This window comes from Psammomys obesus, unplaced genomic scaffold (genome assembly GCF_907164565.1).
Source record: "Psammomys obesus unplaced genomic scaffold, mPsaObe1.curated_primary_1811, whole genome shotgun sequence".
NCBI classification, from domain to species: Eukaryota; Metazoa; Chordata; class Mammalia; order Rodentia; family Muridae; genus Psammomys; species Psammomys obesus.
The window spans coordinates 23,694,246-23,721,395 of NW_026591086.1; the positions used below are offsets into that span (position 1 = coordinate 23,694,246).

At 37.2% G+C, this 27,150-nt stretch overlaps 1 protein-coding gene across 1 annotated transcript in view; it reads right to left on the reverse strand.

Annotated features, from left to right (window-relative positions):
• Diaph3 (diaphanous related formin 3) overlaps positions 1-27,150 on the reverse strand; it is a 353,851-nt gene that overhangs the window by 194,278 nt on the left and 132,423 nt on the right. The window contains 1 exon segment of the mRNA XM_055609684.1: positions 9,602-9,731. Within this exon segment, the coding sequence (XP_055465659.1) occupies positions 9,602-9,731 (130 nt within the window).

A 27,150-nucleotide genomic window follows, 5' to 3' on the forward strand; every position in this document is an offset into this window, starting at 1 on the left:
TAACAAACTGAAAGAAAAAAACCACATGATAATCTCCCTAGATGCTGAAAAAGCATTTGACAAAATCCAACATCCATTCATGTTTAAAGTACTGGAGAGATCAGGGATACAAGGCACATATCTAAACATAGTAAAGGCGATATACAGCAAGCCTATAGCCAACATCAAACTGAACAGAGAGAAACTTAAAGCAATCCCACTGAAATCAGGGACAAGACAAGGCTGCCCACTCTCTCCATATCTCTTCAACATAGTGCTGGAAGTCCTTGCTAGAGCAATAAGACAGTTGAAGGAGATCAAGGGGATACAGATGGGAAAGGAAGAAGTCAAATTATCACTATTTGCAGATGATATGATAGTATATATGAGTGACCCCAAAAACTCTACCAGGGAACTCCTACAGCTGATAAACACCTTCAGCAAATTGGCTGGATACAAAATTAACTCAAAAAAATCAGTAGCACTCCTGTATACAAAAGACAAAAGGGCTGAGAAAGAAATTAGAGAAACAACACCCTTCACAATAGCCACAAATGACAAAAAGTACCTTGGTGTAACCCTAACCAAGCAAGTCAAAGACTTGTATGAAAAAAATTTCAAGTCTCTGAAGAAAGAATTAGAGGAAGATATGAGAAGATGGAAAGATCTCCCATGCTCATGGCTTGGCAGGATTAATATAGTAAAAATGGCCATCTTACCAAAAGCAATCTACAGATTTAATGCAATTCCCATCAAATTGCCAACACAATTCTTTACAGTCCTGGAAAGAAAAATTCTCAACTTCGTATGGAATAACAAGAAACCGAGAATTGCTAAAACAATCCTCTACAATAAAAGATCTTCTGGAGGTATCTCCATCCCTGATCTCAAGCTGTACTATAGAGCAACAGTTATAAAAACTGCATGGTACTGGCATAGAAACAGAATGGTGGATCAATGGAATCGAACAGAAGACCCAGAAATAAACCCACACACTTACGGCCACCTGATTTTTTGACAAAGATGCCAAAACCATACAATGGAAAAAAGATAGCATCTTCAACAAATGGTGCTGGTCCAACTGGATGTCTACATGTAGAAAAATGAAAATAGATCCATACTTATCACCCTGCACAAAACTGAAGTCCAAGTGGATCAAAGACCTCAACATAAAACCAGACACATTAAATCGGCTAGAAAAAAAAGTGGGGAATACCCTAGAACTCATTGGTACAGGAGAAAACTTCCTGAACAGAACACCAACAGCACAGGCTCTAAGAGCAACAATCAATAAATGGGACCTCATGAAATTGAAAAGCTTCTGTAAAGCAAAGACACCGTCATCAAAACAAAGCGACTGCATACAGACTGGGCAAGAATCATCACCAACTCTTTATCTGACAGAGGACTCATATCCAATATATATAAAGAACTAAACAAGCTGAAAAGCAATAAACCAAGTAATCCACTTAAAAAATGGGGAACAGAGCTAAAGAGAGAATTCTCTGTAGAGGAATATCGAATGGCAGAGAAGCACTTAAAGAAATGCTCAACCTCATTAGCCTTTAGGGAAATGCAAATCAAAACAACCCTGAGATTTCACCTTACACCCATCAGAATGGCCAAGATGAAAAACTCAAGTGACAACACATGCTGGAGAGGTTGTGGAGAAAGGGGAACCCTTCTCCACTGCTGGTGGGAATGTAAACTGGTACAACCACTCTGGAAATCAATCTGGAGCTTTCTCAGACAACTAGGAACAGCGCTTCCTCAAGATCCAGCCATACCACTCCTAGGCATATACCCAAAAGAGGCGCAAGTACACAAAACGGACATTTGCTCAACCATGTTTGTAGCAGCTTCATTTGTAATAGCCAGAAGCTGGAAACAACCCAGATGCCCCTCAACTGAAGAATGGATGCAGAAACTGTGGTATATCTATACAATGGAGTATTACTCAGCAATGAAAAATAAGGAAATCATGAAATTTGCAGGTAAATGGTGGGACCTGGAAAGGATCATCCTGAGTGCGTTGTCCCAGAAGCAAACAGACACGCATGATATATACTCACTCATATAAACATACAACATCGAATAAACCCACTAAAATCTGTACACCTAAACAAACTAAGCAAAAGAGAGGACCCTAACTAAAATGTTCAATCCCCATCCTGAAAGGCAAAGAGGATGGACATCTGAAGAAAAAGAAAATAGGAAACAACCTCGGAACCTGCTACAGAGGGCCTCTGAAAGCCAGAAGAAAACAGGAAACAACCTTGAAACCTGCCACAGAGGACCTCTGAAAGCTTCTGCAGTATAGACTGTCAAAGCAGATGCTGAGCCTGATGGCCAACTGATGGGCAGAGTAAATGGAATTTTATGTAAGAAGTGGGAAATAGTAAAAGCTGGAGGGGACGGGAACTCCATAAGCAGAGCAACAGAACCAGATAATTTGAACACAGGGAACTTCCCAGAGACTCATACTCCAACCAAGGACTATTCGTGGAGATAACCTAGAACCCCTGCACAGATGTAGCCCATGGCATTTCAGTGTCCAAGTGGGTTACATAGTAATGGGGAGAGGGACTGCCTCTGACATAATCTGATTGGCCTGCTCGTTGATCCCTTCCCCCTGAGTGGGGAGCAGCCTTACCAGGCCACGGAAGAGGACAATGCAGCCAATTTTGATGAGAACTGATAGACTAAGATCAGAAAGGAGAGGAGAACCTCCCCTATCAGTGGACTTGGGGAGTGGTATGCACCCTCCCTCCTTGGGGAGGGAGGGTGGGATCGGGAGGGGAGGAGGGAGGGGCTTTTGGGGGGATACAAAATGAATAAAGTGTAATTAATAAAAAATTAAAAAAAAAAGAAATCAGTAAAAAAAAAAAAGAAAATAGAAAAATAGTCTTCATTGGGTAGAGTAGCTATCACAACAAAATACTAGTTGGCTTAGCATTATGTCACTGTCTTACAGTTCTAGAGAACACATTCAGGTGCTGCCAGCCTTGCTCTCTCTGCAGCCTTTCACCTCAGCCTACAGAGGGCCTCTTCTTAATAAGTCCTCATAGTCTATCCTTTGTGCATTTCTCTGTCTGGAGACTAAGAACCTCACTTCCCCTCTTCCTGTGGGGACAGAGGTTAGGTTACATTAAGGTATATTAGGGCGAAGTGTAATGTTCTTATTTTAATCAGAGAAATCACAACCCTAAACACAGTCAAGCTCAGAAATACTGGAGCTGAGTAAACATAGGAGCTTATGAAAGACATGACCCAGGCTCTAAAAGCTTTGGTAGGTTTCCTGCCTCTTCACTCACAGTGGCATAAAACTGTATCTCTTATCATGACTTTCTATGATTAAATCATTCTTTCATACGAATGCCATAAATTAGGAGAGTATCTTGTCAAATAAATTCATTTTTGTATAGAAATGCAGAAAATGTATTTCATAAATTTTAACATTGTACAATATGAAACATCAAGTGAATTATATATTTCTTTCAAAATACAAAGTTCTAGTCTATTAATAAACTCCAAAACTTACTCTTTTCAATAAAAACAGTGTTAGGTATGTTGGTGACTTTGCTTTGTGGGGATAGAAAATGACACTTAACTAATTATTAATATCAGAAATATATGTGATACCAAATATCATAAAAGTATATCCACCTTCTGATACAATTTGTCATTTTGGGGAATCAACAGCTGAAAGTCCATGACGTTTTTAGAAAACCTGTATGCTGCCTACAGAAGATGGATGTGAAATTTTCAGACATGATGCAGTTTCCAGGTGGCAGCCACCTGGAAATCAAGTGTTCTAAGTGCTCACAGTAGGTGAATAAAAGATAAACATTTGGTATTTAGTAAGGTATTTATCATAAAATGCTGGAAATGCATGAGGAACCAGAGAGCAGGAGATATATTTAGCAGACAGTTATTTGGGTCAGAGAAAAGAATTACTAGTTAGAAACACACTGATAGAGACTTGGAAGCAGAAAGAAACACATTAAATAAGATGAAAAGAAATCAAATATGACACATCAAGGAATCCTTTTAAGTGATAAGAATACAGACATAGAAAAATTATAAGTGTGCTTTCAGAGAACCCGTTTGACAATATACAGAAGGTTACGTCTTAGAATAGACTTCTAGGAGCATATTGTATTCCCAACAACTCCAGGAACAATCCTGGTCTAGAGTAGTTTTTAAATAGTGGTGTAAGAATTCCAAGGATATCTCTGAGATTATTCTGAGTCAGATACTGACACACTTATGTGAGGTTCCAATAGGCTCCAAAAGAGCCACCAAAGGGAGCATGCCATTTACTTTAGGGTCATTAATGAAGAAAAATCTAGACAACCCTGCAAGCCTCAGATTCCACATTTAATGGATTCAATCAGTAGAATCCAATAGGTGCTCTGCGTTGAGTTTTTAAAGGTCTCACAGAAAACTACAAATAGATTTTAAAAAATCAGCAGAAAGTGAATGAGGAAACTTTAAAATGTAGTCTCCTATTATGGCCTACTATGATCCTCACATCTATTTGAGAAATGGAAGAAAACAGCAAAAGTTGTGGCAGGCACACATGTGGTGCAGAGACGGAAAGTCTACAAAGCAAATTTATAAGTTGTTACAAATGTTGTATTTTACGTCTTTGGGAATGGGAGGGATAACCTCAGCACAAGCAAAAAGGGAGAAATAAAGACAAGAGCTAAGTCTAAATTTAGAGATCACAAAGAAGGAAAAGTAAGGCAATTGAAAGGTGAGGGAGAAGAATGCTGGAAAACATGTCAGCTGTGCATTAGATAAAGTGAACAGAGAATTAGATAAAGAAGACAGAGAATGCATACATTGGACCAATGATATAACACAATTTCTGTTACAGTAATCACTAAGCACAGCCTTGAGTGCATGAGCGAATGAATGAATGAATGGTATTGTATAAATGAGACTGTTGACAGGGAAAAAATGTAAAACTAAATGGCCCGCAAAAACGACTAACCAATATGTTTCAAACTAACCATGATTTACTATTATTAATCATATGTATGTGAGTGGCTGTGTGGGTATGTGCCCGAGTAGGCCAGAAGAGAGCATGAGATCCACTGAAGTTGTAGTTACAGGGGGTTCAACTTCCTAGTGTGGGTGCTGGGACCAAACCAGTGTCCTCGGGATGAGAATGTAACCACTATATGTAAGCCGATTTTCTAGCTTCACTTTAGTTTCCATTTTAATCTATCTTCCCAAAACACAAACAAAAGTTTTTGTCACTTTCGACACATTAATAATTATTCCAATTTTACAGATTTCTGGGAGCTAGTAAACAAAACCTTCGCAGACTAAATTAATTTTAATTATGTAGACAAGAAAAAAATATATTCAACTCTTAGAATTCCATAAAAGAAAGAAATATTACCATGGTATACAGAAACACAATAATGAACCAAAATATTTTCAGTGAAACACAACAAAAAAGCCATACGCCATTATTTCTTAGAAAAGAAGCATCCTAATGAAGTAGGTTTTTGAAAATTGTCAGCCGGGTAAGCTCATTAGTTGCAATGAAAGTTCCCCCTGCTGATCTAGGAGTACCTAATGACCAGGATTTGTTATGGCTCAAAAACAAAGGTACTTTTTAATTCATGTGATAGCTCACTGAGGACATTTCAAAAGTGGAAACTTTAAATGGTGATATGTAAGAACACTCTATTCTCCAAGGCAAACACAGACTTATTTCATTTAAAACATTACTCCTCTAATATTTCCTTCATTAATTGGATCAAATAACCCAAAGAAAATTATGCTTAACAATTATCTACACTATTAAAAACCATTATTCCAAATATGAAGTTTGACACTCCCAGTGAAACATATTAGCAGGATCTGCTGACCCCTGCACACACACCTTCACTGTAACATATGGAAACCAAATGCCCCACCACCCTGAAAGCCCTGGGACAGCAAGAAGAAAAACAAACAACAGAAGCAGACTACTAACTTACAACTCCGCAACTCATCATGCACGCTAAGGAATTTTTATAGAAACACAGTATCAGAATATTTATACAGAATTATTACCAAATGTGTCAACTCAGGTGAATATTCAAAAATTAATTTACATCTCAAAAACAGCAAGAAGAGAAAAGCTAAAAAGTTTTCAAAATAAAAAGTGTGTAAGTTTTTGATGTTAGCCATTCTGATGGGTGTGAGGTGAAATCTCAGGGTCGTTTTGATTTGCATTTCCCTGATGATGCATATTCCCTGAGGACACTGAGCATTTCTTTAAGTGTTTCTCTGCTATTCGATAGTCCTCTGTTGAGAATTCTCTGTTTACCTCTGTATCCCATTTTTTTAAATGAATTATTTGGTTTGTTGGTGTTTAATTTCTTGAGTTCTTTATATATTCTGGATATTACCTCTCTGTCAAATGTAGACTTGGTGAAGATCTTTTCCCAATCTGCAAGCTGTCGATTTGTTCTGTTGACAGAGTCCTTTGCTTTATAGAAGCTTTTCAGTTTCATGAGGTCCCATTTATTGAGTGTTGATCTTAGAGCCTGAGCAGTTGGTGTTCTGTTCAGGAAGTTGTCTCCTGTGCCAATGAGGTCAAGGCTCTTCCCTACTTTTTCTTCTAATAGATTTAGTGTGTCTGGTTGATCTTTGATCCACTTAGACTTTATTTTTGTGCAGGGTGATAAAGATGGAACTATTTGCATTTTTCTACATGTAGACATGTTAAACCATCATGATTTGTTGAAGGTGCTACCCTTTTTTCCTTTGTATGGTTTTGGCTTCTTTGTAAAAAAAATCAAGTATTCATAGGTGTGTGAGTTTATTTCTGGGTCTTCTTTTTTATTCCATTCATCTACCAGTCTGTTTCTACGCCAGTACCATGACATTCTAATTACTGTTGCTCTACAGTACAGCTTGAGATCAGGAATCGCCATGCATGGAGAGGACCTAGACACCCTGCTCAGATGTAGCCAGAGGCAGCTTGGTCTCCATGGGGGTTCCCTAGTAAGGGGAGCAGAGACAGTCACTGGCATGAACTCAGTTGCTTGCTCTTTGTTCACATCCCCCTGGTGAGGTGGGCTTATCAGGCCACAAAGAAAGAGGATCCTGATAGTCCTGATGAGACCTAGAGTCAGATAGTAGGGGAGCAAGACCTCCCCTATCAGTGAACTAGAGAAAGGGTATGGGGGAAAAGAGAGAGAGAGCATGCGACTGGGAGGAGATGAGAGAGAAAGCTACAGCCAGGATACAAAGTGAATAAACTATGATTAATAATAATGAAAACAAACAAAGACCTGCAAAAAAAAAAAAAAAAAAAAAAAAAAAAGTGTATCAGGCCTGGTAGTTCACATTTGCAGTCCTAATATTCTGAAAGCCAAAGAAGTAAAACTGTTTCAAGCTCACAGAGTGGGCAGCAAAGTATGTTCAAAGACAGGCTGGGTTATAGAGGGAAACCCTGTTTCAAAGTCCCCATCCCCTCTAAGAAACATTTAGCAAGAATTATTAAACAAGAGCTGGGCATGGTAGTATACAACATAAATTCCAGTACTTGGGGAGGCAGAGGCAGGCAGATCTCTATGAGTTGAAGCCAGCCTGCTCTACAAACCAAGCCCACAATAGCCAATGAAAAATATAAAATCGCTATCTCAACAAAAAACAAAAACAAACAAACAAACAACAACAAAAAAAAAAACAAGGAGATGGATACAATCTTGTAATTTAAGCAGAGATATGGGAAGCTAATGTTTGAGGACAACCTAGGCATAAAAATTAGTGATTAAATAAGTCTGCAACTATTTCAGGGAATTCTAACTCATTTTCTAAAGGTACTAGCAGTGATTCTTAACTATGCAATCATGTTTGCACCAGGTAATGAACCCCTCTGTATTTTAAGAGTTTTTTGTGCCATTTCTACACACTATGTTATTTACTAATTCAATGTTCACTGGATTTCACTTTCACATATCAGGACAAAATTTCAAAAATCTCACCTTAGGAAAGTCATATTCCTTGATTTGGTAGTTTAACTGTACTTTTTAGATTACCAAGCTTTCTTTTAATGCTTCTCTTTCATTCATTTCCACGCCTCTTGCTCATATCACAATATCCCAGAAAATAATGTTAGCTCTAATCTCTTCTCCAAGTACAAGTGTTTTTAGACCTATAAACATATATATCATTCTATATCTATCTATCTGGATATTTTCTTTTGTCAAGGCCATTTTAAGTAGCATAGGGACAAATTTAAATCAATTTAATATCATTACAAGTGGATAGTAAAAGGCATAATGTTGCAATCAGAAATCTAGACTATTTACAAAAGGCCATATGAAAATACATTTTTCAAATAAACTTAAATATCAGGGAAAAATTATAAAGAACATCTCATGTAATTCCATTTTTTAGGTAAATAAACTCTATTGCCACTTGCCAGGAAATGTTTAAGATACAGTAGCCCATCGCAGCTCAGTATCCAAGTGGGTTCCCTAGTTAGGGGATCAGGGACTGTCTCAGACATGAACTCAGTGAAGGAAGAGCCTTGCTAGGGCACAGAGGAAGACATTGCAGCCAGCCCTGAAGAGACATGATAAGCTAGGGTCAGATGGTAGGGCAGGAGGACCTCTCCCATCAGTGGAGAGGGACAGGAAGGAGATGAGGGAGGGAGGGTAAGGTTGGGAGAGAATGGGGGAGGGGGCTACAGCTGGGATACAAAGCAAATGGACTGTAATTAATATAAGATAATAATAAAAAAGAATGAAAAAATACAGGAAATAACCATGTTTGATAAATATTATGTTTAATATAGGAAAATGTATCCTTCTTCAAGTTTCCACATGCCAATATGAAGAAGGAAGTAAAGAGCTCACAAAAAAATTATTTGATATTGTTATCACTAATGATCAATACAAAAATAATATAGCAATCGCACAATTTTGAAGGAGTTTATTAATTTTGAAGGTGTTTATAAATTGGTTATTGAGAGATAAGTAGGTATTTGGATTTAAAAACATCCAAGTTGAATATAAGTAAAAACTATACCTTTAAGGTGGCTAAATATTTGATGTTTAAATCAGATTAAAATAAAGTGTAAACAACAGGCTCTATCTGAACTCTGTTTAAAACTACAGCAAGGTCTAAATCCAAGTTGGTAATTTATGTATAAAGAAGGTCTTTTTGAAGCTGGTGGTCTGATGTCTAGTAGAACAGCAAAAGAAAGCTCTAATCTTTCAGACAGATTTAAAACTTGGACAAAGGAAGATACTCATTAGTACACAAAGAATGCTACTTGGTACATGTAAATGACATAGGATTGGGAAGCACTGCCAAAGTACAACGGAAGGAACTAAGCATGAGAGGGTGGGGTTAGCAGGCACCCCTGAGATGTAACCTACAAAACAATGCACTTATCGTATCTTACTTGTCTAATCAAGTAAACTCAGACTCCTGTTCACACTACTCACAAAATAGCCAATACTTTCTTTTCAAATGGTCATATTCCATATGAAAATACTTTTACCAAACTAGATAATGTGGGCAAATAAAAAGCATTTTATCTGTGTCTTAGAACTGAAGATCAGAGCCATTACATATATATTTTTAAAATAAAACCACAAACCTCTACTAGCTTTGTCTAAATGTGCAAAATCGTCCACAAAGTGAAGAACGTCCGGGTGCTTTTCTTCACATACATCCACCAGGAAATGGAGGAGTGTTGTTTTCTGATCTGCTGATTTTGTGTCCTTTAGCTGAGTGAATAAAATAGGGGAAAACACAAAGTATTTCAATAATCTATTAATTCATATAACGTACTACTCTGCAGATCACAAGTTAGTCTGCAAACTTGTTTCAGTTCTGAAACTATTTGAATAATTTAGTACTTTTTACTTGTTGTTGGTTTAAAATTATTAACATTGGTAATAAAGAAAAAAAAATAGCTCCAAAGCAATCTACTATGCAATTGTTTGTGGGGGAAAAATGAAGTGAATCGGAAAATAGAATAAGCTGTGTATCTGCATAAGAGTTGAAACTAAAAAACCTGGGAGGTTCATTCTTTAACTGTCTGGCACATATTCACAGACCACCTACTACATACACACTGTAGAGTTTAAGATAGACACAATGACAAAAGTGTTTCTTTAAGAAGTCATTTCATTTTTTTTTTTTTTTTTTGAAAAAGAAAAGCAGCGTAATTGTCCTGGTGTGAAAGACACGATAGCAAAATCAGTCATAAGGAATCTCTAGGAGGCCACTGGAAACAGGTAGCAGCATACAACTAGAGAAGAACATGAGAAAATCCCCAAGCACAGGTATGCAGAACAGCATTTAAAAAGTACTTCCTAAGGATGGACTTGTCTGCCCCCAAAGGGTTGCTTTGCTGGAATCTTGGCCTTAGACTGTGATACTGGGAGGTGGATTCTAAATGCAGTATAACCTTTCAAGAAGGCCTCTGGGATTTATCCTCTGACCTCCTGGCACTTCTCACAAAAGGGCGTGATAAAAATCTTGAGCTCACACCGCCTCTATGTTTCTTGTGACATGAGCATCTGTGCCCAAATACACTCTGTTATTACTATCTGTCATGATGCAATGTAGCCAAAAGCATGCCCTAGATCCTCCAAATCCTTGAGGTAAAAACCTTTTTTTCAGAGGTATCTCAGATAATATAGCAATGCAAAGCTGACAAATACAGGAGACATTTGAATAGGCTTAGTGACTGCAAAAAAAATGTGTACATTTTGAGTGATGAAAACAGGGTCAGTGGAAAAATATGAATCTGAAAATCACAGAAAATAAAAGAAAAATTTACTGCACAATAGAAATAACCTTTCCTTAAGCAATAGAAGGTATTAAACTAGATGAGAGATGGTCACATAGATATTTAAAAACTTCCCAGCAGTCAATAGTGAATAAGGAGCAAAGTGAAAGAAACAACAGAAGCATGAAGGTTAACAGTAAAAAAGTGTCAATAATCCAGGAAGGAAAATAAAAGCCTACAATGAGGATGGCCCTGGCTTTGGGGCACTGGAAAGTGTGAGCCAGGAAACTCAGCTGACACTGTTCATGGAGACAGGATACAAAGTAGGTTGTGGAGGAGTAGATAGAGAAAAAACTATTTTGAGTAAAAAACCCAGAAGGTCACATATGCAAAAGGCAATATCCTGAAATGGGGCACATTTACACAAGAAGTGCCTCTTAGTTTACTGGTTTTCTTCTTGAATACGTTTAGTTTTTTGTTTCTATTAACACTTGAGAAGCAAAAAGACACTCACGGTATATACTCACTCATATAAACATACAATATAGAATAAACCCACTAAAAGCTGTACATCTAAACAAACTAAGCAAAAGAGAGGACCCTAACTAAAATGTTCAATCCCCATCCTGAAAGGCAAAGAGGATGGACATCAGAAGAAAACGAAAATAGGAAACAACCTCGGAACCCGCTACAGAGGGCCTCTGAAAGCCAGAAGAAAACAGGAAACAACCTTGAAACCTGCCACAGAGGGCCTCTGAAAGCTTCTGCAGTATAGACTGTCAAAGCAGATGCTGAGCCTGATGGTCAACTGATGGGCAGAGTGAATGGAATTTTATGTAAGAAGTGGGAAATAGTAAGAGCTGGAGGGAACGGGAACTCCACAAGCAGAGCAACAGAACAAGATAATTTGAACACAGGGAACTTCCCAGAGACTCATACTCCAACCAAGGACTATTCGTGGAGATGACCTGGAACCCCTGCACAGGTGTAGCCCATGGCAGTTCAGTGTCCAAGTGGGTTCTATAGTAATGGGAAGAGGGACTGCCTCTGACATAATCTGATTGGCCTGCTCGTTGATCACTTCCCCCTGAGGGGGGAGCAGCCTTAGCAGGCCACAGTAGAGGACAATGCAGCCACTTTTGATGAGAACTGATAGACTAAGATCAGAAAGAAGGAGAGGAGGACCTCCCCTATCAGTGGACTTGGGGAGTGGCATGCATGCAGAAAGGGGAGGGAGGGTGGGATCGGCAGGGGAGGAGGGAGGGGCTCATGGGGGGATACAAAATGAATAAAGTGTAATTAATAAAAAAAATAAAAGATTAAAAAAAAAGGAAAAGAAAAAAAAAGAGAAATTTTAAAACAGTACTTATCTCATATTCACATTTATGTTCTAATGCTCCATCTCTAATATGTGAATATATGAATGATACATTATCACATGCATTATATATAATATTATATAATATGTTAAATATATATATATACACATACACACATATACATATAAAACAATGAAATAAATCAGTCTATTCCTAAGGACCAACTTTAAATTTTTTTCCAGAATGACATTATCTCTATGGAGAATGCTGTCAGACCTTATCATACCCTTTTCTTGGATAAATTTGTGAGCTCCTTGCTTCCAACATTAATGAGTTCACAAGCAGGTATACACAATGAGAGAAAAGGTAAGAAAGTAGAAAACAAAACAAAACAAAAAGGCACAGGCTTGAGTTGACAACACTTGATCACTCTGTGCTTGAAAAGAAAGAGGACTGCGATCACAAAGAAGTGCTGGTACTAATTTCTGACAGAAAATGGGAGCAAGCTGGGTGGTGATTGTGCAAGCCTTTAATCCTAGGGCTCCAGAGGCAGCGGCAGAGGCAGAGGCAGATCTCTGCCATCTTGGTCTACAGAGCAGGTTCTAGGACAGCCAGAGTTACACAGAAACCTTGTCTTGAAGATCAATAATAATAATAATAATAATAATAATAATAATAATAATAATAATAAATAAAAAGTATTTCCATTTGGGACTGTAGAGATGGCTTAGCTGTTAAGGGGCACTGACTGCACTTCCAGACTTCAATTCCAGCAAACATAATGACTCACAACCATCTATAATATGAAATGATGCCCTCTTCAGGCAGGCAGGTGTGCATGCAATAATAAATAAACATATAAATAAATAGGCAAACAGATATAAATAAACAAACAAACAAACAAACAAATAAATAAATAAATGGATGAAATGGATGGATGAAACCATGAATGAATCTTTGTAAAATAGGGAGGGGAAGAATTTAGCTTCTCCAGATTTTATTCGGTGATTGGGCCTCTGAATGTTTGGCAGAAAAAGTTATATGAATTTTATTGTAGGTTAATGGTGTGGGGCAATACTGCCTTCTTTCCAACAACTTCCCACTTGAAAGAGAGGAGAGAGAGAGGAAGGAAGAGGAAGAAAGAGAGGCAGAGAGAGAGATTTTACTGTTTATATTTTTTCCTTTTTATAATTTATTCACTTTATATCCTGATTGTAGCACCCTCGCTCATCTGCTCATCTCCTCCCAGTCCCACCCTCCTTCCCTCTTCCCCTATTCGCCTCCTCTAGACCACAGGCAGAAGTAGCCCTCCTCCCCTACCATCTGACCCTAGCCTATCAAGGCTCATCAGAACTGCCTGGGACCTCCTAATGACCCTCAATTGAAGAGTGGATAAAGAAATTGTTCTATCTCTTTTGTTTTACTGCCTGTTTGTTTTCTAACCATAGAAAGACAGGGAACTAAGCTGGGTCAGTAGAGAGATTAGAAGAATCTGAGAGGAGTCAGTGGGAACACGGGGATTGAAAATAAAACTAGTTTTCAATAAAGGTAAATAAAATAGAAACAAAAATATCCTGTAGTACTCTCTACTGGGCAGTTGAAAACACCGGTTCTGTGCCATTACAGAAAAGGAAAGGTGTACTGGAGATGGTGGGCTAGTCACCTGACAGCCTCACATGAATGCACATATGAAAGGCTTCAATGTGCCACCAGCATATTAAGAAGTAGCTCAATAGACAGCTCCTGGGTGAGAACGTACTTGAATAGTAGAATCCATGTTTAGAGTTTTTACAGTACTAATACAAACACACACACACAGAGACACATCACACCACCACCAATGACAATTAAATTTTTTTTGATGTTTCTTCTAAAATACATTCCACCCCACTATTTAATGCCTCTTGATGCACAGACTTCACACCATCCCAAGATATGTTTCAAGAGTACTTTTTCAAACCTCCATTATGATATAAATTGCCACTGACATATGTGGAGGACTTCCTAATTGGACGCATGCCCTCACTAAATTAGTAGCCCAAGGCATATTAATGAACCTTAAGTTTGCACACAGGTAACATTATAAAATGTATTCAAATTATATATATATAAAAAGAAACTCTAAATTCACTGTCTAATCCAAACTCAGCATACATTAAAACGGATTTAAAGTATCCCTAGAAAAACAACAAAAAAACTAATAAAACAAGTACAATATAGATAAAATGGCCAATATACATTCAGTTTAAGTCATTTCTTTATGCTTTAGATCAGTTTAAAATTTTTCCAGTAGTCTGTGCATATCCTATAAACATTCATCTGATTTGTATTCAACCTTATAACTCTATTCCATTCCCACTATCATTTTTAGAAGTTGAAGCCAACTTAAACACAGCAAACTTTCACTAATATGTTGCATAAAAATATTATTATAATTAAAAAACAATTCTAGAACATAAGTTCCCTTCTTTTGTTAGGTCAGTCACTACTAGGATATATTGCTCCTACTGTGGACTCTGACTCACCCACTATAACCTCTGACCTTCCATATTGTGCATCTTTCATGAGAAACCGATTGACATTCTGTGTGAAATGCTAATTAATAGAAATGTAATTGACCTCTATTAGTGCTATTTGCAGAGCAGTAATAAAGTTTTCCAGAAATTCTTGTGATATAGCTACTTATCCAGTAACTATTATGATTAATACTTTAAAAATAGAAGATGAAACCATAATCCACTAGATCAATCTCAAAGTTTATTCATGATTGGTGAGAGTAAATATTTTGAGTTCTAGGATACAAGATTGTATGTAGCATCTTTCAGTAGAATAAATACCGAGTATTTAGGTCTCACATTGGTTGTTTGGGCAGAATATAAAGCTAACACATCAAAGGAAGATAAGGTTTTCACAGGGCATCCTAACAAAATCACAGTGGCAGCAACCTAATATTAGACAGAGGAGCCACTGAATACTAAGTAGAAACCAAACTGAAGCATCTCACCAAAACAGGCATTTAATAACTTTGAGACTTAAAACAAAACAATCATTCAAAACTTCCAAATGGATGTGAAACTAGCTTAGTAAATGTAAGGCTCGGGCAGGAAGCTTCTGTTGAATATCCAGGGCTGTCATGGCATCCTTCCTGCCTAGATGACTGTTCTCTCACAAATCATGTGAAGGTACAAATTTTAAAGTGTAGCTTTAAAGAAAACACACGGCATACCAAAATACATTTAGAAAGGTCTTGTCTGTTACTGCTCTGAATTTTACATTTTTTGACAAACATTAACAAAAGGTACATTCTGTTTTTAGTAACGACTTTGTAATCAGTGACTGAATTACAAGAAAAATGGCTAATTTTGTTGAAAGGAAAAACTTAAGCATACTTTGTAATCCTATCTCTTGGAAAAGATTTATTTTTATCCATGATTGTGTTCATATTAAAATGGTTTATTGAAATCTTAACAGACATTTCTTGACAGGATTTTCTTCTGTATGATTGCCAAGACTTATCTGAGAGATAGTAATCATCATTGTTGAACAGAATTCCTTATTCAAGCTTTGTTTCTTTAACGTACATTTAATGCGGCATAAATGTCAAATAAACAAAAAGATGGATGGAGTTTCTCTAACCACTCTGTTCATTCCAGACAAAATAATGTTAAGAGCAGGCCCTATAATAAATCATGCCCTGCTTGTCAATCTTCAGTAGATCCCCCTTGCAGTGCCAATGAAAGGTTTTGAAGCATTGTAAAGGTATGTAGCACAAATTTGGATAACATTTAAAGAATATTCTATTGATTTAGTAAAAGCTAAAAAATCAAAACCATGTGTTTTATTACAGATCTTCAGAATAATAAAAAAAAACCTATAGCCACTTACTGACTAAAATTTATATATTATAAATATATAATGTTAAAATATAAACTTTAATAAACATTTATAAAATATAAATGTTAAAATAAAAACTCCTCTGGCCATAATGCTAATTTTTAAATGTGCATCAAAACTGTGGTGTCTCTGTAGAGTTTATAGACCTTGGTGAGTGTTTAAAGCACAACCCAAACCAAACCTTGGAATGACACAATGGAAACTCTAGAAGACTCCAACATTAATGCTGAGAACTTTAGCATGAATTAGTAGTTTTCAATTATCCTGAGGCATAAACAAGCCAAATAAGAAACCACATATCAGACCTGGAAAGCAAACACACACCAGCCTATGGGGAAGGAGCCAGTATTACAGCTGTTATTTATGGGACAAAACAAATTCAGACAGACCAAGTACCTTATGCAAATCATTCCTTCTACCTGGAGAGCAGGACTGGAGCATATGTCTGTGTCAGTCTCAGCCACTGAGAAATACGATAGTTCTAACAAAATGCTTTAAAACACAGTGGATGAAAACAATAGTAAAACAACAAAAGAATATTAAATGCAGCTGAAAGCTTCAATGTCCTTTAGCCTCAATTTTATCTGTCAAAGCGCCAGAGGCAGGCACACTTCACTAGGTCATTTCTATCTGAAAGAGCATGCTCTTATTTCAGCTGTCGTATCATAAAAAAAAAAAAAAAGTCACCTCAAACCATTAAAAACAGCAGTGCTTATGTATTTCTAATAGATAATTTGTCAGCACAATATAGGAATCAATGTGGGAGGGAAGGAGATAAATTTTAAACAGACTTATACAACTTTGTTTAATTCCATATTCAATCCCTTCTTCTTTGTAGAATAAAGTTTGTTGTGCATGGATGGAAAAGCATCATGAAAAAAAATGTAGCCGGCCCAGTGGCACATTCTTGTAATCCCAGCACTTAGAGAGGCAGCTATCTGTGAGTTTGCGGCCAGTATGGTCTATGAAATGAGTGCAGGATAGCCAAGGATACCCAGGGAAATCCTGCCTCTAGATAAGATAGATAGATAGATTGATAGATCGAGTGAATGAATAAATAATAAGTAAATTCCATGTGCAGATGACTGAGCAAAGACAGTATCATTTTCCTCAGAAACTTGAAACGTCAAACACTGAAACAAGTTTAGTGGTGAACTAAAACATTATTATATAAAAGTACTATTTTCTGATGTAATATTATATTGTATAGGTATATGAATTGTGATATAGTTTTCTTGTTGCCTGTATATTTTTCATTATGAATTGTAAAAGTATCCTTAGGTTTAAAAGTTTAAACTTTTAAAACTTTTTAAAAAGTTTAAAAAATTAAAAAAATTATTGGAGTCTAACATTGTCTAAACAAAGCTATTACTTTACCGTACTTTTTTTTCCCTAAAAATGTGTTGTATCTGTTTCTCCCTTTCCTTACAAGCCCTGTAACCATAGACCTCTCTACTGTTCCCACAATTTTTATCTTTTACAAAATGCTACACTCAGGAGCATAAAGCATGAGAAATTCTGCTTTCACTTAATGCTTACCTTGACTTTATATATGTATACATATGTATATATGTATACATATGTATATATGTAAAGTGGCAGGAAACTCTACTTTTATTTTCCTCAGGTTCCATCATGTTGTGAGAATTATACCAGCACAAAACATACTAATAGGAAAATATGTGAATGTCGCATGGCACAAACCCTTATAAAGAATTAAAGGTGCAAGAAGCAGGTGATGTCAGTTATTTATATACTGTGCACAGCTGTTTCCAATGGACTGAAAGAGTTATCCCTGGATGCTGGGGGACTACATGCAAGAAAAGGATGGAAAAGGAGGAGAGAGGAAGGGAGGGAAGAGGAAAGAAGGGACAGAAGGGAGGGGAAAAGAGGAGGAGGAGGGAAATAAGGGGTTGGAGAAAAGAGGGAGCAGGGGAAGGGAAAAAGGAGTGATGACGCATCTAGACCCTTTTACAAAACTGCCTGTAGGTTGAGCAGAGAAATCAAGGGCTGTTGATTTTCTTGCTTTCAGAAGACATCATCTGACCTGTGCTGGGGTGGGAGCTTTTAAGTAATGCAGATGCCTAAATAATCCCTCACCCTACTTCAGGGCTAGAGTCAGGGAGAACTGTTTCTATGTTCGGTTTCTGAACTGTTCTCAACAGTTCTGAACTGTTTTGTTGTTAGTGCCCTATTTGAAGTGAACAGATATTAACATCTGCATAGGAATTGCCAGGCAACAGAGGCTTTAGGACACTCAGTTGCACAGAAGCAGGCAAATGACAGAGGGAGGTTTTACACACCTGCTCTTAACAGGGCTGTGGAGAACTGTCTCTGCTTCTCACCCCTGAAGATGGCCTGGCATTTTTTCCCCCCTAGCATAGAGGTAATTACATATTCCAGGTAGCTTTCTTAGGAGAGCATTTTCTATTTTATAGTAATACTCCTCGTTTGTCATAGAACAGTTGATTATTATTTCTATGTTTCTGGGCTATTATGTACCTTTTTATTTTTTAATTAAGTTTTAATTTTTATATTACAGTTTATTAAATTTGTATCCCAGCTGTAGCCCCTCTCCCTCATTCCCTCCTAATCCCACCCTCCCTCTCTCATGTCCTTCCATTCCCCTCTCTAAGTCCACTGATAGGGAGGATCCTCCTCCCCATCCATCTGATCCTAGCTTATCAGGTCTCATCAGGACTGGCTGCATTGTCCTCCTCTGTGGCCTGGCAAGGCTGTTCCTTCCTCAGGGGGAGGTGATCAAATAGTCAGCCACAGAGTTCATATCAGAGACAGTTCCTGTTCTCCTTACTAGTGAACCCAATTGAAGAATTAGCTCCCAAGGGTTACATCTGGGCAGGGGTTCTAGGATCTCTCCATGAATGATCCTTGGTTGGAGTATCAATCTCAGAAAAGACCCCTGAGCCCAGATATTTTGGTTCTGATGCTCTCCTTGTGGAGCTCTTGTCTTCTCCAGGTCCCACTATCTCCCCCTTCTTTCATAAGATTCCCTGCATTCTGCCCAAAGTTTAGTTAAGAGTCTCAGCATCTGCTGCGATACATTGCTGGGTAGAGTCTTTCAGAGGCCCTCTGTGGTAGGCTCCTGTCCTGTTTCCTGTTTTCTCCTTCTTCCAATGTCCAATGTCTTTCTGAGTGAGGACTGATCATCTTACGCATCTTACCAAGGGACCTCATTCTTGCTTAGCTTATTTAGGTGTACAGATTTTAAAATGTTTATCCCGTATTATGTGTCTAATATACACTAATAAGTGAGTATATATCATGTGTGTCTTTCTGCTTCTGGGATACCTCACTCAGGATGAATATTTCTAGTTCCCACCATTCATGATTTCCTTGTTTTTAATTGCTGAGTAGTATGCCATTGTGTAAATGTACCACAATTTCTCTATCCATTCCTCTGTTGAGGGACATCTGGGTTGTTTCCAGCTTCTGGCTATTACAAAAAAAGCTGCTATGATCATGGTTAAACAAATATCCTTGTTGTGTACTTGAGTATATTTTTGATATATGCCTAGGAGTTGAATAGGTGGATCTTGAGGAATAGAAATTCCTATTGTCCGAGAAAGCGCCAAATTGATTTCCAAAGTGGTTGTACAAGTTTACATTCCCGTCAGCAGTGGAGGAGGGTTCCCCTCTCTCCACATCCTCTCCAGCATGTGATGTCACTTGAGTTTTTGATCTTATAGCTATTTTGATGGATGTAAGGTGAAATCTCAGGGTTGTTTTGATTTGCATTTTCCTGATGACTACGGATGTTGAGTGTTTCTCATTTAAGTGTTTCTCTGTCATTCGGTATTCCTCTACAGAGAATTCTCTGTTTAACTCTGTACCCCATTTTTTAATTGGATTACTTGAGTTGTTGCTTTTTAACTTCTTAAGTTCTTCATATATTCTGGATATTAGCCCTCTGTCAGATATAGGGTTGGTGAAGACCCTTTCTATATCTGTAGGCTGTTGTTTTGCTCTTTGGCAAATCACAATATTTTCATTATTGTAGCACTATACTGGGAGCTGACGTCGGGCAGTATTAGACCACTAGGGTGATGTTCCTCTCCAGTTTTGTGTTGGGTATTTGAGAACTTTTGCTTCTCCATATAAAATATGGAGTATTCATCAGGTAACTTGCTAAGAAAGTTGACTGGGACACTAGTTTGAACCAACAGGTCGACTAGAAATTGGTAGAAACTTAAAAACACAGAGCTTTCCTGTTCGTGAATGTGAGGCAGTTTATACTTCTTACAAATATCCAGTTCCTGTCTATTACATATGATGCTAAGTGCCGGCTCCTGTGGATATTATCAACTTGGAGTAAGTCCCTTCTGAGGTCACTTAGAACTCTGAGTGGATTTTGTCAAATGCCTTTGTTAGAATGTCATGATGACTGTTGTTCTTGAGCCTATTGATATGATAATTTGTGCTGGATTCTAAATGTTGAGCCAGCATAGCTTCACAGAACAAGTTTGGATTCTGAGTTCCACTGGATGGGAGACTGTACAGGTGACTGGCCTTAGTTTTAACTTATATGTATGCTAAAACTGAACTACTGAAACTATCTGCACCATGTTCTTCATCCCTTAGATGGTTAGTAACTATTGACTAAATTGCTTCGATCAACGACTCTGAGGTTGTTTTTCTCTTTTATGTTGTGAAACATATATAATGCCGTTAAGGAAAGGGTCCATTTCATGTAGGTTATAAATTATATCCTTAATATTCTTTTGTTATCTTCTAATGTCCATAAGATCAATAAGGATAATTCCTTTCATGCTCACATGGATATATTATATTTACTTTTTTTTCTTTATCCTGTGTAGGTTGGGTAAATATTTATTAATTCCACTTTCTTTTTAAGGTGTAAGAGTTTTGGTTTCGTTAATTTTCTCTAATAATTTATTTTCTTTCTCTATTTATGTCATATTTCATGCAGCTTTTTCTAGGTTCCTATAGTAAGGCAACATAGTGACTAACATATACATGCAAGGCTGAAAATATCATTTAAATGCTGCTTTCATTGTGCTCAACAGAATTTATTAAATTTTTATTTTCACTTAAGCAAATAAGTCAACTTCACGATAATCTTCCAAAGCTGATAGTTCTAAGACAACTCTGCAAATATTTCATCATTATATTCTACATGGTCCTGAAGAACAAGTATTAATAAGACTATTATTATGTGGGTAATAATGTTGCATGTTTTGCCTATGACACTCCCACCTCAAATTCTCAAACAATAAAAAAATCTTTGGTATAATAATGAAAAAACTTGGAGTTATCAGGAATGGAGTATCTTTGGTGTTTTCATTTAGAAAATGTTGATATTTCATTTAGAAATGTTCATTTAAAAATGTTTCATTTAGAAAAACCGTGAGGTTGGACTGAATCAGAAAGAGCCAGTGGAATTAATCTTAGTGCTAACTGATGGCCATCTTTTTGTCTGAGTGTCTATAGGAATGGAATAGAAGATAATGCTAGGGGTGGACATCTAAAAGAAAGTGAGCTTTGGTGGGGCAGCCAAGCTTGCTTTGAGAGCAGAGCTGTCAGTGTCAAAGCAAAGAAATTATTTCATATTTTATTTGAAGAACTTACAATTCATTCCAGCAACTGAAAAACCAAAGAACGGTGAGGAGGGGTACCACTCAGTAAATCCAGTTGAATATTTTTGGGGAAATGTTACAGGTTTTAGAGTTAATAAATAACAATAAAGGGGTTCTGCATTCTAAATGCTTCCCCCTGGCTGATAAGTCAGGATTTCTGTGATTTAATTGGCCGTGTGTAAAATAAGAATGGCATTTGTTCTTAGCAACACTTTGGCCCATAACTGCTTTACTTTCAAAGGGTGCCAAAATGTACTGGTATGATTCTGCCAATTTGATGAAAAATAAAAATCGTCCTAAAACCCTGAATGCAGATGGAACAATAGGTTTGTTTGGCAGAGATCTTTCTTAAAAATAACTTCAGAGGAAATGAAAAAGTGTCACATGAAAGTCAAAATTTCACACTCAAAAATCTGCAATCCTAACCAGAGTAACGATGACAGATATGTGAAAAACAAACTGCCTGTGATCGGCCAAGATGCTCTAGCTCTTCATGTGGTGACTGAAACACTACCTGTGAAGCTAAGATTTTCAAAATGACCCAGGCACTGGTCTTCCCCTTATTTTAGTTGTCCTCTGTGTCTGAAATAAACATTTCTCTTCAAAAATCTTCCTGTTTAGAAGAGTGCTCAGATTGGTATACAAGAAAAGCAGCAGTTTTAGGAACTATTTTCACGACTTCGCCTTACATTGTTTCTTTTTGTTTTTGTTTTGCTGTCGCATCATTTTCGTTTCCTCGTGTTTGTTTGTTGGTTATTTACTTCCAGACCATCAGTCAGGGATTTTCCACTTTGGGTTACATATGAATTGCAGAAGAGGAACAATGATTCCCAGAGTGGGCCAAGTGTTACAGTCACAGGGAGCCCATATTATAGAGTCTCACAAAACCATTCTGAATTAGGGGAACTGGTGAAGAGAAGAAAGCATTGGTGTCTTTTAAAGGGTACTCCATGTTGTAAATCTGATTTAAGCAGAAGTTGTTCACAATTTCAAAAGGCTATCCAGTACAGTCTGCATAGACATTAAATAAGATGGAAATTAGATGTTTTTATTTTAAACCATCCTATCACAGATTTAGTGAAGTTCTTTTACTTTAGGAAAGCTTGCACTAAGAAAAGAAGTATCCAGAAGGTCATGTAGAAGATTCTGCACTAGCAAAAAAGAAACTCAGACGTAAATCTGCTTCGCCTACCCTTCAACCACTTTCCTTCTCATTCCCAAACCTACAGAAAAATTTTATGCTTCTTTTGATAATTGTAAAATGGCAATGAACTTTCTTATATCAAAACAAAAAACAGAAAATTTCCTAAAAGAGATAAACTGTATAATTTAAAGTGAAACCAAAAGATAATGTTTTTTCTAAGAAACAAAACAAAAACTCTATTACCTCAATATAAGAAGTCACTTACTTTAATAATCTAAAAAAGCTACAGTGTCCTAAGATATCAAATAGAATTTGTTATTAAGAAATCACACATCTCATTAGATAATAGTAAACATTATTAAACACATGTCAGCACCACTGTGTGAAGATTTGAACCATCTGTTCCTTAAATTTACAAGTCAATATTATCTCACATATTTTAATGTAATGCTGAACTTTGATAATCAGGCCAATTCATTCAATAGTTAGAATGCTAATAACTGAAAACAAAACATTTTGGTCATACTAGTGAGCTTTTGTAAAGAAACATAATTATCACTAAACACATAAAACTTTACAGGTATGCATTTAGTTCACACCAACATCTACCATCTATATGACGGGTTTCTAAGGAAATGTATTTACATTTCATCATTAGCAAGGTGCTGGCATTCATGTGTGTATGTATACAAAATGCCAAATAGCAACTTTTACTGAAAGTAAAAAAAATTACTATTCTAGGATAATTTAATGAACGAAAAAACAGTTTATTTACATTCTAAAGCTTGTCCTTGTAAAAAGTCAAGGCAAGGTACTCATAACGCTCTACCTAAACTAACTAGAAACAACATTACCAACACTGAAAAAAAAATTTTAAAAGGTTTCTTAAAAAAAAAAAAAGAAAAAGAAAAAGAAAGTGTCCTACCTCTGAAAGACTCTACCCAACAGAGTACCAAAGGAGATACTAAGACTCATAACCAAACTTGGGCAGAGTGCTAGAATACTTAGGGGAGAAGAGTGAGCTAGAAAGAGTTGGAGAGGACAAGGACTCCACAAGGAGAACAACAGAGCCAAAACATCTGGGCCCAGGGGGGCCTGCAGAGACCAACTAAAGACCATGCATGGAGAGGACTTAGACTCCCTGTTCAAAAGAAGCCCATAGGTTGCTCAGTTTCCAAGTGGGCTCCTTAGTAAAGGGTGCAGGGGCTGTCTCTGACATGAACTTAGTGGCTGGCTCTTTGATCACCTTACCCTGGAGGTCGGGGGTGTGGCCTTACCAGGCCACAGAGGAAGATGATGCAGCCAGCTTCAATGAGACCTGATAAGCTAGGGTCAAATGAAAGGGGAGGAGGAGCTCCCCTATCATGGGACTAGGAAAAGGGCATAGGGAGAGAAGAGGGAGGGTGGTTGGAACTGGGAGGAGAAGCGAGAGGGCTGCAGTGGGGATACAAAGTGAATAAATGATGATAAATATATAAAGAAGTGTCTTACCAATTTAAGAAGCCCAGTGTGTGTGTGTGTGTGTGTGTGTGTGTGTGTGTGTGTGTGTGTCTGTGTACATGCACATGTACACATGTGTGTCTGTATGTATGACAATGAAGACTAGAGAGAAAGAGAAGGTCCTAGAGTAAAGATCCACGTGAAGCTGACTTAACCTCTGCTGTATGTAAGAGTACTACTCAACACAGTTTCCTTTTATAAAGATACAACAGAAAAAAAAATTAATAACTCATGAAAATATTTCTACTATACTTTGTCAGAAAGACCAACACCTACACAACAACTTCAATTTTGATGTATGCAGTATTAAAAGTTGCAAATCAATGTTCATCTTGTAACTCAAATTTACTTGAGCATTTATTTGTCATTTACCACATAGCATCTTTTAAAACAGAGGTACTATAGGTAGCATTCTGAAGTAAAAATGCATACAAAAAAAAAAAAAAAAACAGCTTTCAAAATTACATCAGAAGAAGGAGAAAAGAGGGAACAAGTCAGGAGCCTGACACAGAGGACTTCTGAAAGGCTCTGCCCTGCAGACTATCAAGGTAGATGCTGAGACTTATGGGCAACCTTTGGGCAGAGTGCAGGGAATCTTATGAAAGAAGTGGGAAACAGTAAGATCTGAGAAGACAGGACCTCCAGAAGGAGAGCAACAGAACCAAAAAATCTGAGCACAGGGGTCTTTCCTGAGACTGATATTCCAACCAAGGACTATGCATGGAGATAACCTAAGACACCTGCACAGATGTAGCCCATGGCAGTTCAGTATCCAAGTGGGTTCCACTGTAATAGGAACAGGGACTGTCTCTGACATGAACTGATTGGCCTGCTCTTTAATTACCAGAATTACCAGGCCACAGAAGAAGACAATGCAGCCACTCCTGATGAGACCTAATTGACTGGGATCAGAAGGAAGGAAAAGAAGTCCTCCCCTATCAGTGGACTTGGGGAAGGGCATGCATGCAGAGGGTGGAGGAAGGGAGGGATTGGGATGGGAGGAGGGAGAGAACCACAAGGGGGATACAAAGTGAATAAAGTGTAATTAATAAAGAAAAAAATTAAAAACAAAATTAAGCCATTATGAGTGAAAATTCAAAATCCATGTACCAATTCCTAAATAGCAATACTAACTTTAAAAAAAAAATATGCATTGTTCATACCTAAGCTAATCTATGAAGGAAATTTAAAATAAGAGTTTCAGATATAGAATGTTAAATGCTATATAATTACTCAGCATGTTTGAACAGATTAAAACATTTCTTGGCTTTATGTGTCAAATAAATAAAGAGTTCCATATAAGGAGGCTTATCAAAAAACCAAATGCTTTATATTCAGAGAGAAAAATTTAATCATAACTGTCAAAGATCAAGCTGCTACTTCTGATAACAAACGTGATGAGATAGCATCGTGTTCAATATATGCTTTCAACTTGACATGCAGGCTAATAAAAATGAAGTTGTATTATTTATTTTGTTTCATGTACAACAGAAATCTCCAGAGTGATGATCAAAAATGCCCAGTACCAATGCATGAACACAGGCAACTTCTCATCTGAAGACAGATTAACAGGTTTACAGACTAACTGCAGGAAAAGAGTAACACGTATTGTATTTGTATAGGATTTCAAATTATTATGCATCCATGACTGTATCAAGGAAAGAATGTCTGTTTTCACTACAAAATAAATACAACACACTACACTACTGAAGTGCAGCAACTTCCCTCCATCCTTTAGCTATTTACTACTCTCTAGGCCCAGCATCTGCTTCTTCCTCATCATTATTCAGTGTCCTGTCAACATCTCTTTGAGAAGAAGGGATGAAGGAGAATAGGCAGCCCACTTCTGATATGTGGAACTATACTGCTGCGGTGTGAAACCTAAAGCCAAAGTGAGGCTGTGTGCCAATTAATAAACCACAGTAGTTCTTCTGTGTCTTCGAACTTGTCTTCCTTAGCTTCCTTAACTTGGTAGTCTAGCTTGCCAACTTCTCCTCCAGCCTCTCACAGACACCACTCCCTGTCAATGCCTCTCAGGCTGTGAAGTTCAGTTTTCTCCATCTATTATACCATTGTGCTTCAAGTTCCAAGGCCACTATCTTAGCTTGGAGCTCTATCATCACAACTGTTAGTGAAAAGGGTATAGCGGACCTCCAGATTTTTCAATAACTATTCTGATAAGCTGTTCTTTAATATAGTGAGGTAAACAACAGGAAAAAAAAATAACTAATTCTTTGTTAAGCAAACAGTGCAAATGTCAGTAGAAAAACCATCCACCAGTTGGCTAAAACACAAAGAGAGAGCTTATCTTTGAGCCCTCTGTCTTCTATACCACATCATCTCTATCTTTCTTCTTACTTTGATGTCTTCTGTCACTGTCATAGGTCAAGAACTACATGTAAGCCACTCACCATAATTATAACTATGTCACCTAGTGCTTCCCAGTAGGACTTTCTGCAGTGGTAGGAATAGGCTGAATTTGTAACATGAATATACATTCATATACTCATTTGCAATGTAGTAAATATAAATAAAGAAATAACTGTAGAGTTTAGTTTAAACTACAATTAGCAAATTTAAATGACCATATATCCCATTACAGCTTAACCATCTCTCTTCCTGCAAACAGAATTGTGCTGCTGAACATATCTGATCATACTACCTGGTTTACAGAACTATTGTATCACTAGAAAACCATCCTAGCATTTAGAAGTATTTACTGACTTCCTACTTCAGTCTTATTTTTCTCAAAATGTGTCCTATAAAAAATACAAAGGTACTGGAACAGTATGTATACACATTTGCCATGCAATAAGTTTTATGCCAATCTCTTTCACTTGCCAACATTTTTTTCCAGGAAATGTATACTCATCTTCAATATTCAGCTCTTTTCCTTTCTTCTCTTTTCCAACACCCGATCCCTGCTAAGCTGGCCTT